Consider the following 18437-nt stretch of genomic DNA (forward strand, 5'->3'; position numbering starts at 1 on the left):
ACCACAGTTCAGGCAATGGAAGTATTTGACTGAGGTCCCTTCTACAGTCTCTTCAGACACTCTCCCCAGAGAGTTCCCAACCTGGAAATAAGCACCATCTGCTCCCAACACTGTTTTGGGTAGATTTCTAAGTCAGGAGGCCCATCTCCTCGTACAACCTCCTGGGAAGAGCGAGCTTTCATAGGGGTCCTTCAGGGATGAGGAGGTGGCAGTAAAACATCTCCCAGGAACGGACATACTCTACCTTGAAGGGGAATCTGTATTTTTACAAACGGTCCTACAGGCCACAGCAGAAAAACACAAACCTGCGGTGCTTCACAGCCACCTTCTTTTAGTAGCCATATGGAGCAGAGAAGCTAGAGGCACCATTCAGCTGTGAAGTTCTTCATGCACAGCACCAAGCGGGCTTGATCAAGTACAGCTAGCCCAAAATGAGAGCTTCTGTAAGAAAGTATATCGCTCTGATAAAGCTGAAACTGGTAAAATGTTACATACTGAAGCCATTTTTAATTCAAAAGAAAACCGAATCCAAGAAAATCTCTTTTGTTTTTAATAAAATTCCAACATGGATGGGAGATGACAAGAAATCTCAAACTGCTCCTTCATTGCTCTTTGAAGTGATTGAAATTCTGCCTTTTCTTGCCCCCAAAAGCCCCAAACAAACAAATCTCCTTCCGATACATACACTGTTCAAAGGGAAAAGAGTGACCCCCGGCTCAGGCATCCTCCCAGTATCCCCACTTTTGGCCTCATGAGCCACTGCTAAGGTGGCTAGCAACATCTTGCCACAGTTGAAGCAGGGAATTGCAGCTTGATTCCTATACCGGGGTGCAGCAACGGGCATGGAGCACTCACATTCCCATTCAGGATCATCTCCATCCATGGTTGATGTCACCTTGGCTAAACTACAACTCTAAAGCCTGAAGGGCTGCTTATTCACATGTTCTTTTTGACAAGCTGCTACATTACAACAGTTAAAAAAAAAAAGTTCTCAGAAAATAATTCTTTCAATGTAGTCTCTGGATTAAAAAAGAACAGAGACACCCTCTTCTTTGGACAGAGAAGAGACCAAAGCAGCAGTTTGCTACTGCAGAAAGCTTTGTTACACTTCTATGCTAGAACCCTGTATCTGGGAAAATCTGTACTTGACGATCAGCTTTCTCCTAGAGCTGCTTCAAGGCAGAAGTCCTCCTGCAGGCTGCTTTCTCTCCTGTGTTTCCTCCTCCTCGAGCAAGATGGCAGATCTTACAAACGCCCTCCAGAGGAGTGGAAATCCACTTGGGCACGAGCGTGCCTGGCTCTCGAGCTCTCGGGCCTTAGAAACTGATTCATGTTCCTTGAAGATATCCCACTCATGATGCTTATCAGATGGAAACAGAATGTCAAGTATTAAAGCTCAGTCCAAAATTGTTCCCCTTTCCAATTCCACCCACATGCTATACCACAAGCTTGTGCAAGAAGTACAGTGTCACTAGAGAAACCCGAATCCAACAGCCCTCACACACACTCGAGCAGCGTATTGTGAGGGAAGCATGAATTAACAAGTGCTGAAAGAGTGCTGGGATTAGGGACAACTAAGGCACTGCTTTGGCTTTGACAAGGCACAAACCCTTCTCGGGGTAGTAATATACGGTATTAAAGCACAATCCATTGATAGATTTAACTTCTCCAAGGTGTGGGGGGTGGGAGAGGGAATGACTGTCCCAAAAATACACTAGAATCAAGAAATGAATCTATTTGAACCAAGTCAATCCAATACGCATGCAGCATTCCCATGCATTCACTATTTAAATTGGGGCTCTGATGCAAATTTTAACTTCCAAAAGCAGAGAAAGAAAATCTCCTGAAAGCCGCAAAAAGATTCAAAAGATTTCTTTGACACTGACATCTGCCCACAGTATATATAAAGTACAATACGTATATGCAGTATATAAAAATGTTAAATATGGGGAGTCCTTAGATCTCTACTTAAATAGCATTGACACACTTCTCCACCTTATTCTGAGGTAGCCACCACTGGAAAAATGCAAGAAAGTCCTTTACAAGGCTCAGGAGTGGGTAACATTACAACAAGCAACATGGAGGCAAGAGGAGCCCATGAAGAAGCAGCAGAAGGTCAAAACCACTGTGCTCAGCCTGAAAGCATGAAGAGACTTGGAAAGACTCCTGCAGATGCAAAAATAAAATGCAGAGAGAAATGAAGATCTCCAGCAGCTCAGCCCATGCCCTAATACCTCCATCAGCACAGAGCCATGCAAATGCAAAGCGTCCTCTAAAATCCCTTCTGCAGAGATGGATCCTCAAGTTCCGGTCATTTGATCCTATAGTAATTCATAACCGCAGCAGCAAGCGAGCGAGATCTCAGAGACAACCTCTAAGATAAACATGTCTGAGGGGAAAACCAAGACACTTATGCTAGTCCATGTGAAGCTGGTATGTCTGCTTCTTTAGATCAGGATGGAAATATTCAAGCAAATCTCTTTCTGGTTGATGAGCTGCTTCCTCAGCTTCAACTCGGCTTTCCCCAGTTCCTAATATATCTGCTTGCAAAGCTTACCCTACTAGCAATGCAAAAAGCAAGCATACAAGTGAAGTTAAGTACGCCTGCAAGTGAGATGTGTGTATCAAGCATTTGCACGGCTCTCTGCGCAGCTTTGAGCTTCCTTCCTCTCTCCTGTTACATGCATAATATGATCGAACACTTACCCCCAAGCAGCCACAGCGGATGGAAATGGCAAATAGCAGGAGCAGGTTGTTTGTAAGAGTAATTGGGTGACCTTCCATAACTCCATCAAAAACAAAGCAACACAGCAACAACCACCACCAAAACCAAACCAGATAAGAATAGCTGAACAAAGCTAAAAACAAAAATAACGCAGAAAAGGACCTGGAGGACAAGTTTCAAATAGCCAGAAGTGCCTTGGCCACCACACGTGACTACTTCCAGACACTATAGACTAACAGAAAGCCCTATATTTAATTCATGGAAATCCCAGTACAGATCTTCACCCTTCAACTGCTTTAAACAGTCCAAAGGCTGATTAAGGGTCTGGCTGTGCTCAAGACATTCATACTAACTGGGAAGGAATCTTGGGTAAGAGGCAGACCAACAACTGTTATCCCCGTGTCTCCATTTTTTGACTCTTCCTGACCACAAACACTGCTTTTCTACTATACTTAGCTAAAACTTTTGCTCATGTTATTAAAAAAAAAAACACACACATTTTGTGGAACTACTTCTATGGTATAAAACTGTAGTTTGCTGCAAGTTGGTCAAGGAAGGCAGTAAAAAGTCCATATCAGAAACTGGACACAGACAGGGGCACCTGCCATCAGAACGAATGAAGCAGTGGACAGAAACCACGGCTGCAGGAATGCAGGGGCACAAAGGAAGGGGAAGGGAGCTACAAGGAACCCCCACTTGGGAGCTTTTCCCCCTCAAGCACATTTGAATTTCAGGGCACTGAATTCCCCCTTTTCAGCACAGCTGGTAGCGAGAAACAAACAGGTCATCTGGCTGCCTCTGTGGTGCTCATCTTGCCAGGAAAATCCCCACCCTAATGTGATCTAGATGTGCATAGTTCCCAGCAGAATAAACAAGCCCAAATTCTGCCCTGGCCGTAGGAATGTTTTTTAGACGAGTCCTTAATTTCTCCTGAACTAAGAGGCTGAAACACAAAATTAATTAAAAATGAGACCAACTCACGATATTTTTAAATTACACTTTTCAGCAGAGAATTAAACCTGCCTGCTTAGTCCTTTCTGTGTGTTTGAAGGATTAATGAAGAAAACTGATGTCCATGGATTCTGCTCTAAAGACAGAGTTTTTTTTTTTTTTTTTTAAGATTTTTTCCTTTTTCTTGGTAAAAGGGCTATCCCTCCTGGCTGTGCCAATGCACTGATTTCCCTCTCCATTTGCCCTAGGTGTTCTAGGCATCAAAGCTTCAGACCCACTTCATCAAATATTCTGAGACTGAGAAGGAGAAAGTGTTTACAATTCCCAGCATGAAACTTTTTATGGAGACAAGGTATCATCCATCATTTGCCCAGACCTGCCTTCCTTTCCAAAAAACAGACTAATCTGTTCAGGCTCCAGAGGGTTTATGGAGAGATGCAGGTTCTGCGAGATGGAGTGATCTGTCCAAGAGCATGCACTGCAAAGACCATGGCAGAGCCCACGGGGAACCCAGCTCTCCCAGCATGTCTGCCCCTACAGGCTGTGCTTCCTAGGCAATGTTTTCCAAATGGTAGCATTCCACTTCTGTCTTTTCTTTTTAAAAAGAACAACAAAACGCCAAACACCTTTCCCTGGCCCAGGCTCGTTTCTGTTGATACTCAGCTGCTGACAGACAAAAAGTTTAAAAAAACGCCAAGATATTTCCTGTAGCAAACTCCAAACTTAAGCCCTCGGGTTGCGGACTATCTGCAGGAGCTTCTCCTTCACGTCTGTCCCTTGCTCAACGACGTGCACGCCAGCCAGACATTTCACAGCCAAGTCACCTAAAGCAGTAAGGGGATCACGGACAGACAGGCAAACACATCCGCAGAAAGGAGCTGCTTCTGCTGGTTTCAAGCCCTGGGAGGTGAAGTGCCACGCTGCTACATCTCCCAAACGCGCGACTCCTCCAGCTCTTCCACAGCACTTAGCAGCTGCATTACCTACACTGCTTGAAAACATCACAAGGGTAAAACTGCAGGGGGAAAATTCCCAAGTCTGATGTGACGACATGATATTCTTACTCTGTATCTTTTTATTTCTTCAGCATATGCCTTGCAAGCATCTGGAAAGCTACTCCAATTTAGCCTGCATTTATTTCGATGTCTTAAAAAAATAGAGTGCCTGCAGTTCTGTAGCTCAGTTTGAAAAGGTGAGTTGGAATATAAAAAAATTTATGCAGCTTGTACCTCGCTGCCAAATGGCACTAATCTCATTCCAGACCTACAATCTATAAGTCTAATTTAATACAATAGTTCTCTTCTTGCTTTTAAGAATGCATAGAGCTTACTGAAACCAAGAGGTTTCATTCCAATTTAACATATGGGAATTTCAACTCAAGAGCTGTAAACAGTGTTGTTTGTTTGTTAAACGACCTAATCTTGTAACCTTCCCTAAAGAGCTTTTTACAAGCTTTATCTTTCTGAAGTTCAAACAATTTAATGTACAAGAGTTTGAAATGTCATCCACGAGACCATTACAGCTGCTGTAAGTGATGCAAGGTATTTTGCCAAATGAATAGCCTATTAACTTCACCATTCCTATATAAATGTATTATAATTGATCACAATTACTACAAGAGCATTGCCAAGATTCCTTGTTTTGCCTCTTCTTTTATGCAAAGTCTCAAATAACAATAAATTGACCTCAGAGTAACTTTGTTATCAATTGATTTATTCCAAAAGTGGTACCCTACCCAAGGCTGAATACAGATAGATAAGTAGCAGTAGGTTTCAAGGGGAAAAGGTAGAGAGAGAGGTACTTTAGGGTTTGTCTAAAACAAAATAGAGACTGAAATGTCATAGTAGTTACCAAAACCTTGCCACAGTAGTAGAATTCATCCTTCGCATTACAATTTTTAACCTAAACCACAATTTCCTATAAACATGACTGCTCAGAAGCCAGTTAGGTCCAGAGTTTATTTGGAAACCATATCAAGCACCAAACCATTTCTGTAACCCAGGATGTTGTGGCCTCTACAGACTTTAAACAGGGCCTCACAGCAGAGGAACCCCGGGACCCAACCGGCTGGGGGACGAGATGCAGTCGTGGGGCTGCGGCTCCTCCTGCGCCTCCCTGTGTCCTGGGAGGCCCTGCGCTGCCCACTCCTTTTGTCACAGCTCAGACAATCTCACTGCCTGCTAAACTATGCAATTACGCGTACCCCAAGCCCCCAGGAACCCCACAGCCGTTTGCAGGAGCACAGAGCTACAAGGAACACTGGCACTAAGCAAGGCAAGTCCATGCCCAGACTATGAGACCAGCCTCTGCTGGTTTACCACATGACACGGGCATCAGAGCCACCTTGCAGGATATCTTGATATCCAGAAAGGAAGACTATGAAGACTTCAAGACTGAAAAACTAGCAGTATAGAAATGAGAAGACAGAAATCGGAGGAAGTGATGGCATCACACAAATTAGTGAAGGCATATCTGAAAGGCATAACGTTTTCACAAAGCAAGGACAGGGGAAGCTTTGCTTGAAAGGTATAAATAAGTTCTAGCCTGTGACTGAGAGGAAAAAAAGCTTTCACACTCCATCAGACAGGCTAAAATATGTATTTAAGGAAACTGCCACTAACCAATCTCAGCGCATGGAGCAGAAAATAGTATGTGCTTCACTTTACAGCCAGATTTCACCAAGTAGGTGTACAGCAGGAGCTTGGTGGGGGAAAAAAAAGCAACCATATAAGGGAACAACTCAGAATGAAAAGATTCTCTGTCTTGGCGAGTTGCACAGACATCTGCTCACATCACCACTGATGGCTTGGCAGTTTTCAAATTAGGGGAAACTGAGATTACCCACAGCTGCTCCTTATAGCTAGGGAAATCGATACAAAGCCAGGTTCCTTATGTACAAGCTGAGATCAAGATGGCTTTATACTTACCTGTCTGCTTTCAGAAGTAGGTTAGACGGCAGCTCAACGAGCTGGTTGTGCTGAACATCCAGGACTTCCACTTGCATTCGTTCAAGCCGATCTGGTAGCCTTCCTAACAAGTTATGTCCAGCCAGTAGCTTACGCAAGCTACTGTTGTAAAACAGCCTAGGAGAAATAAAAGCATAAAAAGTAAGAAAAAAGTAAAATGAAAAAAAAAAAATTGACAATTTTTAGGTGAGATATCACAGCTCGTTGCAAGAAAGTGATTCAGCCAACTGATTAGCAGACGTGGTATTAATTACGCACAGATTTGAGAATATCTTCCCACTCTCCACCAACCTGTTAGAAAGGATGAACGTTCAAAGACTGGGAGGGAGATTTAAGGATGATTAAAGAGTGAAAGTAGTGAGAAAGGGTTATCTTATTGCACTGCATGAAACATGAACATAGGAGCACGATGGTGGATAATTGCTAACAACGGCTGTGGAAAACTGTACTTGTGGGACCCCTCTAGCTAACAGGAGGATTTGAAAAGCACGGATGAAATCACCAGCCATCCCACAAACTTCCCTCTCCTTTGCTCATCATGTGCTGACTCACAATCCAGCGCCTTCCCTCACCCCTCTTTTCCCTCTCACTAATACCAGGCTAACATAAAGCCTCCCTTCCCGGTCTGCAGCGAATGAAATTCATCTAATCCGCTTTGCTTTCTTGAGCTTTTACAAACGAGAGATGACCCTCCCCCTGCCCCACTTTTTGGGGAGGGGAGGCAATGCAAGGAGAAAAGAACAAACTGTTCTAATCAAACAGTAAAGCTAAAATTCACAGTATAAACAATTCAGTAAGGATTTCAAACTGTGAACCTAAGTATCACAAACAAAATGGAGCAAGTCTCGATTTTGGACAGTAAATATTTTCAATAAATTAAAAAAATATTCTCTGCCACCTGTTCTGCACTCTCACTATAGTACCATTTAATGCTGACCTGCTTCAATCAAAGATCCTCAAATTACTCAGCGTTACAGGAGAAACCTCCTTCCCTGTTACAAAGATGACCCATATACACACAGCCAGCCTGGCCTTCCCTCTTCCCTGCGATCCACAGGGACAAGCTGCAGCCACACTGTAGGTCATCGGACTCTTGTGCCAAAATAACCAATGAAGTATGTGGAGCTTTCCCCTTGACAGATGCAGTCACACTTTTATCTGTGTGCCAGGGCTAACAGTTATCTCAGTTGGATGGGTCGTCTGCGCTAGGACGTGGATACGAGTGGACAGTCAGGACAGTGATAAGCACACATCATGCTTTCAGCATTTCAATATTTTGGTTTCATTTCACTTGTATTTTAAAATGTTCTAGAGGTATGAACATGTTTTTCTATTCTTTTCCTTTCTTAATCAAGACTGGCCTGTGTGAAAACCACCCAATACTGTAAGTAGAGTTGGGTGACATACCTACCTAACATGAACACATTCGGAGGTGCATTTTTCTTTTTTTTTTTCTTTTTTTTTCTTTTTTTCTTGATTGGGAGGCACATTGTTTTTGACCTTGAAGTACATGGAAAACCATGAACAACTAACTTTTCAATGGGACGGTATTTTGGGAATAGTCAGAAAAGCTCAAGGTTTTTTGTTTTCTTTTTTCTCCCTTCTTCCTTCCCTGGTTCCCCAAAGTTACAAAAGCACCAGAGGAACCAGGCTCACTAAAGAGAGCTCAAACCACCAGGATCCCGCCAAGCAAGCTCCTGACACCAGTGCACCAAGGAGCGTGGGGAGCCAGCTTCACCACTTGCTTGACTCCCAGAGAATGTTTTGATGGAATCAAGAAATTCCCGCGGGCAAGTAAGCTGCTCTTACTTGCCTCTTTTAGCCTCTTTTGAGAAAATACGGTTTGGTGAACACGTTCAAGCAGAACCTTTAACAAGCAACTGTTCAAGAGATCATAACGCTGAATACAAATAGATCTTTTGTATTTGTCAATAAATGCAGGAACAAAAACATACATACAGACATCTCTCTGTTAGTGGTCACAAGGTCATTTCAAGACGTGTTTTATTTTCTTTGGAAAATCTCTGGCAATGTCAGTGTTAAAAGAATCAGTTTGTCCTGTATAGTTGAAATATAAATCCCCTTCTTCATTTTTTCAGTACTTTTGAAGCAGAGATGACTCTATTACAGTCTAATTCCCATTTTCTTTAATTGGGGCTCCTGTAACTCAACTGATCCAACTGCTTGGCTTCAAGGATTGTTTTCCTAGTACAAGAGGCATCAGTTGACATTTTCTTTGATCAGATGTGACCCTCACCGTCCTGGGAAACCGCTGGCCAGCCAAGGCTTGGACAGTTGTGATTAGGAGCACGCTGTTTCCCTGCTGCACAGGTTTTTAGGAGGCTGTTTTGTACAGAACCAGAAGCAGGCAGCAGTGCACACAAACATGCCTGCTGGGCAGTAGTATTTGAAACCTACAGCATTTGTATTTGAACTCAGACCCAGATTCCCCTAAAGATTAACAGATGATCAAAGCCAGGGTTTTGAACTGGGTTCTAAACTGAACTGACTTATTAGGAGCTAAGTTATCTAAGCACGTTCTACAAAGAAGAACTTGCAAAGATAAGCCATTTCCTGGGGTTAAAGATAAGATGGCAGGAGAGACAAGTGGGATGTTGACTGTACCTAATTTCAGCTAATCATTAATCTCCCAAAGATATCCGGTCTGCCTCGGGAGTCCTTGCTGTTATGAAGTGCAAATGAAAAGCAAATGAACTTTGTAGTAGGTGCTGTTTCGCTTTGCATGGAAAGAGAAGATTGATTTAATAACTTGCACGTTAGCCTGTTAGCTCACCCAGTGCATCTACTAATGTCCTTTTCTGGCTACGCTTCTGAAATCTATTCTCTTCCCATTCCCAACACTCAAACCACCAGCTCTCAACATATTTCTCTTTCATGTGAACCACAACTATCTTCGTGCCTTCTGATCTCCTTCAGGGGTATGCAGCTATGTAAGGCAAACACTTAATGTCATCATACACTAGCTGCCCAAACTTTGCTATGGCTCTACATAGCTCCATGGGATTTCACCCTTTCTGCCTGGTGACATTCTCCCTCTTTCACAACACCTGTTTTGAAGTGCACAGAGAAGCACAGCAGTTCTCTTCAGGGGAAGCTGGGCACTCACAAATCCTCAAAACCATCACCTGACCAGTATACTCATCTGGAATGGGTCTCTAGAAAAAAAAAAAAAATCACGAGCCATTCATAATTTAATTCTGACCCTATCTAAAATCTTTCCTCCTTGTTCACTGCTTTCCTATCACTTGTATTCAATTTTAAGTTTAAACTCCTGGAAAAAGAAGCCATCTTTGTAGCAAAGGCATTTGCTGTACTTGCAGAAGCTTACTTGCCTTATGGGGCTTTACCTTCTCCTTTCAACCCTTTTCCTTACCCAATACTCAGACTGACAGGGCTGTGATCTCAAGTCTCTAGGCACCACAGAGCTAGAAATAAGTTTTAACTTCTGGATCTCTGAAGTGTCACGCAAAGTTACGGCTGTAAATATTTAATATTCAATATTAAAAATGAAGCATTTTCCTCTCTGAACTGTAGCACAAACAGCTTCAGAACTTCATTTGGAATTCAAAGACACTTTTTCCTCTGCATGAAAGTAAGAGAAGAAAGGATGCGTAGAAGCTTGTGGCATGATGACACCCCACGAGGTAAAAATAAAATCAAACAAAAGATAAAACAGGCCTGACTGTCACTGGAACAAACCAAACATTGAATCAGCAATTATTCCAAACTGCTTATCCTCTTCCACATTGCGCAACTCCATCTGCAGGACTTACCGGGCAGGCAGCTCACGTATCTGATTGTGGCCAACATCCAACACTTCCAGTTTTCTGCTGTCACATACCCACTCAGGCAAGTTTTCCAGGTGGTTTCTATGAATGGAACACACAAGAGATACGCTAAGCTGCAGTGCAGATTTAAAGCTTATTAAAATATAGCCTTAAGAGAGGTACAGACACTTGCAGAAAACACACCTGCTACACACATGCTTCCTGAGAGAGTGTACATCTCCCTCTTTATTAAGGGCACTACAAACACAGTGAGATTCTGACTCACTCACAGTGAGAGGTAAGAAAGAACACAGTGCTTTCTCCCTACGTGTGTAGCCACTAACCAAAGCAGGGGAGAAAGCTACTATGAAACTACCAAGAAGTATCAAGTGTATCAAGAATGAGGAAGTCTTTACAAAAAGAAAGAAAAGGAAACTGTTTATTTCATTGCCCATTTGAGAGACACTTTGCAAAATTCAACTGTGTCCTACACAGCTGCAATGTCCCTTTTTGATCCCTCAGAAACTCAATACTGAAAGCCACTCTGCTACTCAACAATGTCTCTGAATAGAACATAAACTTTCTCTCAATCATCTTGCCAGCCAAGGGTTTTGCTCTTTTTACATCTGCCCACACAGAGCACAAGAGATAAGTTAAAGTTTTCCCAAACACTGCCCTGAAAACATGCAGCTAGGCTCAGCTGGGCACCTGTGCTTCCTCCCCTAAATGCAAACATTAGTGGCACGACATGCATGGAGAAGATTGTTGGTTTATGGCCGTGCCATACAGGAATCCTAACCCAAACTTTCAAATCTACATGTACCTGTTTATGTGATTTGATGCTCACGTTTCCATCTGTGCATGCTAACTGAAAAAACGGATATGTACGTACACATGCATACATTCTGGCTCATTCGTGCTCGTGTATCCTCCATTTCATTCGTCAATAGCCTTCAATCAAAATATCTAGTAACAACAAAATCTTTATTCTCCTGAAACAGCTTCCTTTTCAGTCTCAAAAAGATTTCCCAAATTCCAAGAGCCAAAGATGCCCAAGAAGCTAAAAACTTCCTATCTATTTACTAACATGCCACCATAGAGCCGAGGCACAAAAAGGGTCATTAAAGATTTGCAGCCATTGCCAACATGATCTCTACTAGGTTAAGCCTTACAGAAAGTGCTTCTCAGCACATCACTCAGCCACACAGGTGTACTACATCTAGATGACTAACTCATGATTGATGCAGCTTAGAAGCTGGCCATTGTCCCAGGTTAACTCACTGATTGTTACAGTCATCCTCAAAAGCCTAGGTGCGCCTTACGGGAGCTTTTTAATATATCAAGCTATCACTTTAATGTGCAGATGAGTAATGCCTTAAATAAGGAAGGCATTAGGCACATGTGCAGGGCTGAGGGTGCTGCAAAACTGACAAACTATCAAACCATGACCCCATGCCAGGCTTGCAGTGTAGCCACATCCAGAAAGCAACCTGCATACATGCCTCATACCAATACTTATTTGATTAACTCTGTGTATGAGTTCAGAAATCTTTAAATTGGTGATAATATTTTCCATTAACTATAAACACTCATTGTGCTTTTCATAATACAAATGAATCAAAAGGAAACAGGAAGGAGTTGCTCAGCAGAAGAAAGCATATCTTCTGAGGTTTAGAATCAACCTTTGCCTATCTCAGGATCCAATTCTGGTCCAAACTTCCTCCCAGTAAAATACCAATGCATGTTATTTTCATAATTTTAGTTGATGTATGCTCTACAGGCCCCAAGAAAACACAAAACATGTTCTTACCTAGAAATATCCATATAAGCCAGGTAATTCGGAACTGGATACACATCAAGGTGGACAAGTTCTAGGAGGTAAAACAGAAACAAATGTCGTGTCTCAAAATACAGAATAACCAGTTAGGTACCTACAAGAGGTATTTTAAGTAGCCAACACTAAGATTTCAGTAGAAGTCAGTAACGCAACAACAAAAAAGCAAGCCCTGCATCTCGAGCTCTGGACCTTTGTGAACTGAGCTTTGTTTCTTTATTATGTCTGAGTATATATTTGCTACATCAGGCTATACTTGCTATGACAGATACTCCCTAAGAGATGAGAAAGGAAAAGCTGGAGGATTTGAAGAGTTTTCATGGCAAATTCTCATTTTTGTCCCATTCAGAGTTGCAACCTAACCTGTGCCACACTTGTTTGCCTGCTGCAGCCAGAACAGTCATGCATAAAATTCCTCTGCTTTGCTCAGTGGTCACTTTTAGGATGGAAATTCGCCATGCTGGAACAGCAAGCTATGGAAAACTCCAGACTCCTCCAGGCCACGGCAAGACAGAGAGCACTTTTCAAGAGCAGTACATGAACATCTGCATCATTTCATAAGTTTTGGTTACAGGCAGCCTTACAGGCTGCATAGCTCTTAAACTACAGCTAGTAACCTTGTATTTTGATTTCTTAAATTATATTCCATATCCTAAGGTTTCTAACTAATACTTGGCATTAAGGTTGAAAGAAAATCAGAATTTAAGCTTACAGAACAGCCACTGAAGTGAAAAACAGAATGAACGTTATAGTCTCTCTGGAGGAGGAGACCAAAACAAAGTAGCCAGGAGTGCAAAGCGAGGTCAGTTGTGGCGGGGGAAAGGCAAGAGCCTCTCCTGAGGAGCAGGAGGCCGAGCGGGAGGCGCGGGCCAGCCGGGCTCACGGCTCACCCTGCCGAGCGCACACGCAGAGCCCGCGAGCTTCCCCGCGCCGCGCAGCTCTTGGCAGGAATGCTTAACGGAGGCCTGGGCGACCTTACGGCCGCAGCCTTTTATAGGCAGTGCAAACCGCGCAGGAAATCCACAGCTCTCCGAGCTTCTGTTTGGTTTATTCCGTACCAACCTGCTCCGAGCAGTAAAAGAGAGCAGTGAAAACTGAGCATTTCAGTTGTATGAGTAATAGCTGCTTCTAGAATCAGATCAAACAAATCCTATTAATGGAAAACAGGTGTTACTCAACTGGAAAAAGCTGCATAATTTTTACTTTAAAATAAAAATGAAGTTACTGATCACAGATCTTACAGCTTTCTGGCTAGAGCAACTAGATACTGCAATTAAAATATATATTGTTGTAGTCTGTCTCATAAAAGGCCACTTGTTCAAGCTTCCTCAACTCCAGGGAGAAGCAGTAAATTCCTCTTTTGCCTTGCTAGAGCAACACTTTTAGGCAGCACAGAACTGATGCTTTTCAAGACCTCTCCCTGCTGAAACAAAAAGCCTAATTTTCAGATTTCCATGGCGTTGAGACCTTCAAGTCAATGGTACAGCGCTAGCTGGAGGTCACATGTGAAGCTCAATAACATGGCACAGCAAATATGCAACTCCCAACCACCGGTCACCTCGACAGCCACCTCCTAACTCCTCCTGATCAGGAGCATTTTGTGCTGTGTGTCCCACAGAAAAGCAGGCACGAAACCCAGCAACAAGCCGCCAGAGCACAGCACAGGTGCCCTGAGGACCCTCTTACCATTTGAGGAGGCATAAAGTGCCTTGAGGAAATATCCACTGATTTTGAGGGTCACCAGCTGATTTCTTTCACAGTGCAACACTTCCACGTTGCTGAAGACTGTTGCATCCAGCTCACCAAGTTTGTTGTCTCGGAGGTCCAGCTGGGTCACGTGGTGCAGAAAGTCTGTGTCGTCTGCCACCAGCCTCCGGATTGAATTCAACCTTGCAGACACAGCAAGGAAAGGACATTGAGTGTTGACATGATAGGCTCCTGCAGCCAACATAATGCTCACTCTACACGGGATTAAGCTAGCATGCCTCAAAGTTCTGATCAAGTTGGATTTTTAGGATTTTTCTCTTCATTATGGTGCTATAAGTGGGATGGCTCAAGTATTTTGTTTTATCATCAGGACAAAGGAATCGTGACTTTAAGCTCCTTTCCAAATCACTCTGAAAACTACTGATAAAAAGCTTGAGAAAGAGGATATTATTACACTTATAAAAATAAAAGATGATCTGGTTGCTATTCGTGCCTGATAGGAAAAAGGAAAAATAAAACCTCTACAGTTCCTGCTGGCCTTCAAAGAGCATATCATGAGCATCTGCTGGAAAAGCCTGGCAGACACAAGTCATTTGCAAATGTAACAGTACTGAAAGACCACAATTAGATTTATGAATTCCCACACTTGCTTCTCACTTCACCATATTCCACAGTGGGTAAATTCAGAGCGTTGAAGAAAAGCAAAAGAAATATGAATCTGGAAGATGAACAGCACAGACTTTACCGCATCTTCAGTGCTGCAGCTACAGTGCACTGATGCTGCCAGTCCTCAGCAAGTTGAAATAAACCAAAAAGTTATGGTTGAAATAAAGCTGATCTATAAAAACAGCAATATTTGAGATACTAGAAAACTTCAAAAAAAATCAGTTTCAAATTCTCAACTTTGACCATAACCCTTTAGAAATCAGAGCAGTAATCTTTGTGGACACATTAAATCCCCTACTGAGAATCACAAAATCCACATATAGCTCTCTGGTTGCTTTTGCTTTCAAGTACTGTCCACTTTCTGCTACAGTTTCACATTTAGAAACTAACTACGCTTTCCAATTACAATAAAATACGGAATATGACTCTCCCCTCCACCACAACCTACTACTCCTATTTTTAATTTATAAATGATATTTACCTGTGGTTTCACTGAAACCAAGCACTTTGTCATGCAGCAAGCACAGTTTGCAAGCATGGTCAACATAAAACGCCCACGGTGGGGTTCAGCACAGAAAGGAGACTGCAGGCAGTGAGAAAGCTCCCAACAGCACAGGGAAAACTCACAGCAAACTGAGCCAGACAAGCTCAAGGATTTCAGGGACTTTAAAGCCGAAGTGACAGAATTGCAGCCCCTGATCAGTATCACTACCTCACTAAAAGCTGAACTGCTGGTGTGGGGCTCAAGATTTTCTCTTGCTCTTTTTGAGCTTCAAGCCTTGGACAACTGGGAAGCAGAAGGTCTCTGGCAAAAGCACTAACAACAGACTGGCCTCGGATGTGAAGACTTCTGCTTCCCTCCTGGGAAACAGAGGCTGCTTTTCTTTTCCTCTCCTTCCAAAACATAATTAAAGCCTGACAAGTCAGTTCATGCACGTCTCCTTGCATGCTCAGAATGAACCAAAACCTACTCAGTTGAATTCTAACCAGAAAAAGCAGCAGTTAATTTAGGGGTGAAAATCAGCATCCAGGATCTGATTTTCACTTCCATGCTTTTCCTGTCCCTTGACATCAACCCCTGTCAGTGGGTGGCCTGGTGAGCCACATCACCTAGTCCTGCTGGCACTCTTACCTTCATGACAGATAGCCCTTGACTTAGCTAAGTGGACTGCACTAATTAAATACCAGGCTTTAACAAAAGGGCATGAGAAAGTAAATTAACAATGTAAAAGCTAAAGCACAAGGGTTTTGTTGTTTAGCATAGATATATTCACAGAGACATATTTCAAAGCTGCAAAATACGTCAGAATTATCCATTTTGGCTGTTGCCCTAACTAGCCCATACTTAGGCTGGCCCCTGCTGCACTGCAAAGGCTACATACGGGGCATATGGGACAGCAGTAGATTTCAGTTCTGTTGCCCAGTTTAACTGAACAGTTCTGAAATTTATCCTTGTCCAGACCCCAGTGTTCCAACAACAAAACAGACTTGCTCAGCAAATTACTGAGCTGGCTTCCCTGAAGACTGTAGAAGCAGAGAATCACCTTGGGCCAAAAAAGCCATCCATCAGAGAGACAGATTTACACTCTGCTGAGAGTATCAAAAATATTATTATTCACAGTGGATTTGACTTTGTAACATGTGGACAACCATGAAATGTTGTAACATCTGTTTTTTCTCTTCTCACCTTTACTGCTCATTTCTTCATCTAACTCATCTGTAATATTTCAGACAGAAGTCTCAGGTCTGGGATTATCATTCATATTATATTAGCACTGCATTAACTACAACTGTTAGAGCCTCAAGTATCCCCAGTACTTTTCCATTTTTTTTTTCCAGCATAAATCTTCATTTTGCCCCAAAACTCATTTTCCCAATTATTAATTCCCCGAAATGCTATCTCTGAATGCTAAGTCACTGTAATCACTGTGAGTTACATAATAAAAGTCAGAAACGTGTCAGTGGACTAACACAACAGTCATACCCAGGGGGCTACGATTGCCAAAGAGAAATTGTTTCAAAACCAGTAATACAGATTCACTTCTTTTCCCCCTTTTTCAAACACCTACCTTAGATCGACATGTTTAATATGAGGCATCCGTTTTAACCCCTGCAGGTTGAGGGTATCCAAGCAGTTCCCTGACATGCAGAGCTTGTCCATAGCAGTCAGTTTCTCTAACACTCCTGGAATGTCAGTGAACTCATTGAAGGACAGACTGGCGTAGCTGAGCTGATGCATATGCTCCAATTCGTCAGGAAGGGACTGCAGAAAGTTGCCATCCAGCAGAAAGGTCTGCAAGCTGTCGAAGGGAAAGCAGGGGTCGGGGGGAGAGTAACGTGAGACATCTTTCAGTTGTTATAGAGGCACGAAGCTACTGTAGTTACAGTGAAATAACACAAGTAAGAGCAGAAAACGTCTAAAGAAGATATTGACTAAATATTTTAAAAGCCTTGGCAACTATGAAACGCAGAACACAGAAGGGAGTCAACACCACATCTTCCCACACCTCCACCATTGCCGCTCGCATGTTGATGGCTGAGGCACAGGAGCAAGGGGTAAGACTGGAGATTTTCTTCAGCATGAAGGTGACCCTTGTTTCACCCAGGAGGGACTAAAAGAGCTTCAAGAAACAGAGCGTTTGCTACTTCAGTACAAACGTACAAGCCAGTTTGCTGTGAAACTACCCAATCCAATTTAAGCTAAGTTGCCTGCAAAGTCATGTCACTGTTTACAGCCCTTATTATCAGGCTGTATAAATGAAGTTTAAAGAAAGTACTTGCTTGTGCATGTCGCCTACAACTGCCGGAACGCTTCGCAGGGCATTGCAGGACACGTTAAGTTCAGTCAGGGTTGGGATGCTGCAGACTGCCAGTGGGAACTCTCCTAAATTGTTGTTGGAAAGGTTAAGGCTCTTCAGTTTGGTGAATCTACAGTGAGATAAGAAAAAGAAAGAGCAAGGGGAGACATTTTAAGGAATTAGAATATAAACGCACTAAGTTGCTGTGCAATAACTAACATAAGGTAGGGCTGAGTATTTAAAAGAAAATGGCAGGCATTTTTAGTTTATGCACCAAATATTTAGAACAAGTGAGGAAAATCATCAGACAAGTCAGACACCATTTGCAAAAGTTCATTGATCTTAACCTGGCACAAGGAAAATGTGCACTTCTGAACAACAAGCTACACATATCTTTGTAAGAGAGCAGCACAGGACAACAGATCCTTGCTGGCTTTAAGAAATACGTCATTTCTAGTGAGGCGCTGCCCTACTTCTGAGTACATTTCTTGCTAGTAAGACAGCCCATATAATTAGTGACTCCGGTAGGAAGGCGCAAGAATTCTTAGCATATTCGAACACGAACTTCTCTTGCACTAGCTCAGCTCCATTTGTGTGAGTAGAGTCACCAACCCCTCCAAAACCCCATTAGAATATTAAGTGGGTTTGAACAGAACTGGTAAACATGCCCAAGCAAGACAAAATTTAGCAAAAGTCCTGTAGCAACGAAGGCAAATTCTGAAACTCTCAATTGGGCGTCATCGATCTGGATGCCACAGCTCACACGACTTTCCAAACTTTGTCCTGGACGTGTCACAGAACTCCTAAAACACCCTCCATTTGTCAAGTGAGCCAGAGAGGCATCTCGCACAAGGCTCCCCTTGTTAGACACGGCCAAGACGACTGCTGGGGACAGGGGATGAAGGAAGAATAAAAGGCAGGAGGAAAGAGAGCGCGAGGGGACAACCCAATGAGCAGCTGTCGCGCTCAGAGGCACCGCGGCCGTTGCCCAACAACACACCG

General features: G+C 42.9%; 1 protein-coding gene across 1 annotated transcript in view; it reads right to left on the reverse strand.

Moving 5' to 3' along the window:
* The window catches only part of PHLPP1 (PH domain and leucine rich repeat protein phosphatase 1), a 127821-nt gene that overhangs the window by 17231 nt on the left and 92153 nt on the right, over positions 1–18437 (reverse strand). The window contains exons 5-10 of the mRNA XM_088521338.1: positions 17419–17565; positions 16707–16937; positions 13951–14153; positions 12241–12301; positions 10437–10532; positions 6604–6759 (exon numbers count right to left, since the gene is read on the reverse strand). Coding sequence (XP_088377464.1) covers positions 6604–6759; positions 10437–10532; positions 12241–12301; positions 13951–14153; positions 16707–16937; positions 17419–17565 — 894 coding nt within the window. The remainder of the gene's footprint in view (positions 1–6603; positions 6760–10436; positions 10533–12240; positions 12302–13950; positions 14154–16706; positions 16938–17418; positions 17566–18437) is intronic.

This window comes from Tinamus guttatus, unplaced genomic scaffold, assembly GCF_059628265.1.
Source record: "Tinamus guttatus ecotype Peru unplaced genomic scaffold, ASM5962826v1 Tinamus_guttatus_pri_ptg000117l, whole genome shotgun sequence".
Taxonomy (NCBI): domain Eukaryota; kingdom Metazoa; phylum Chordata; class Aves; order Tinamiformes; family Tinamidae; genus Tinamus; species Tinamus guttatus.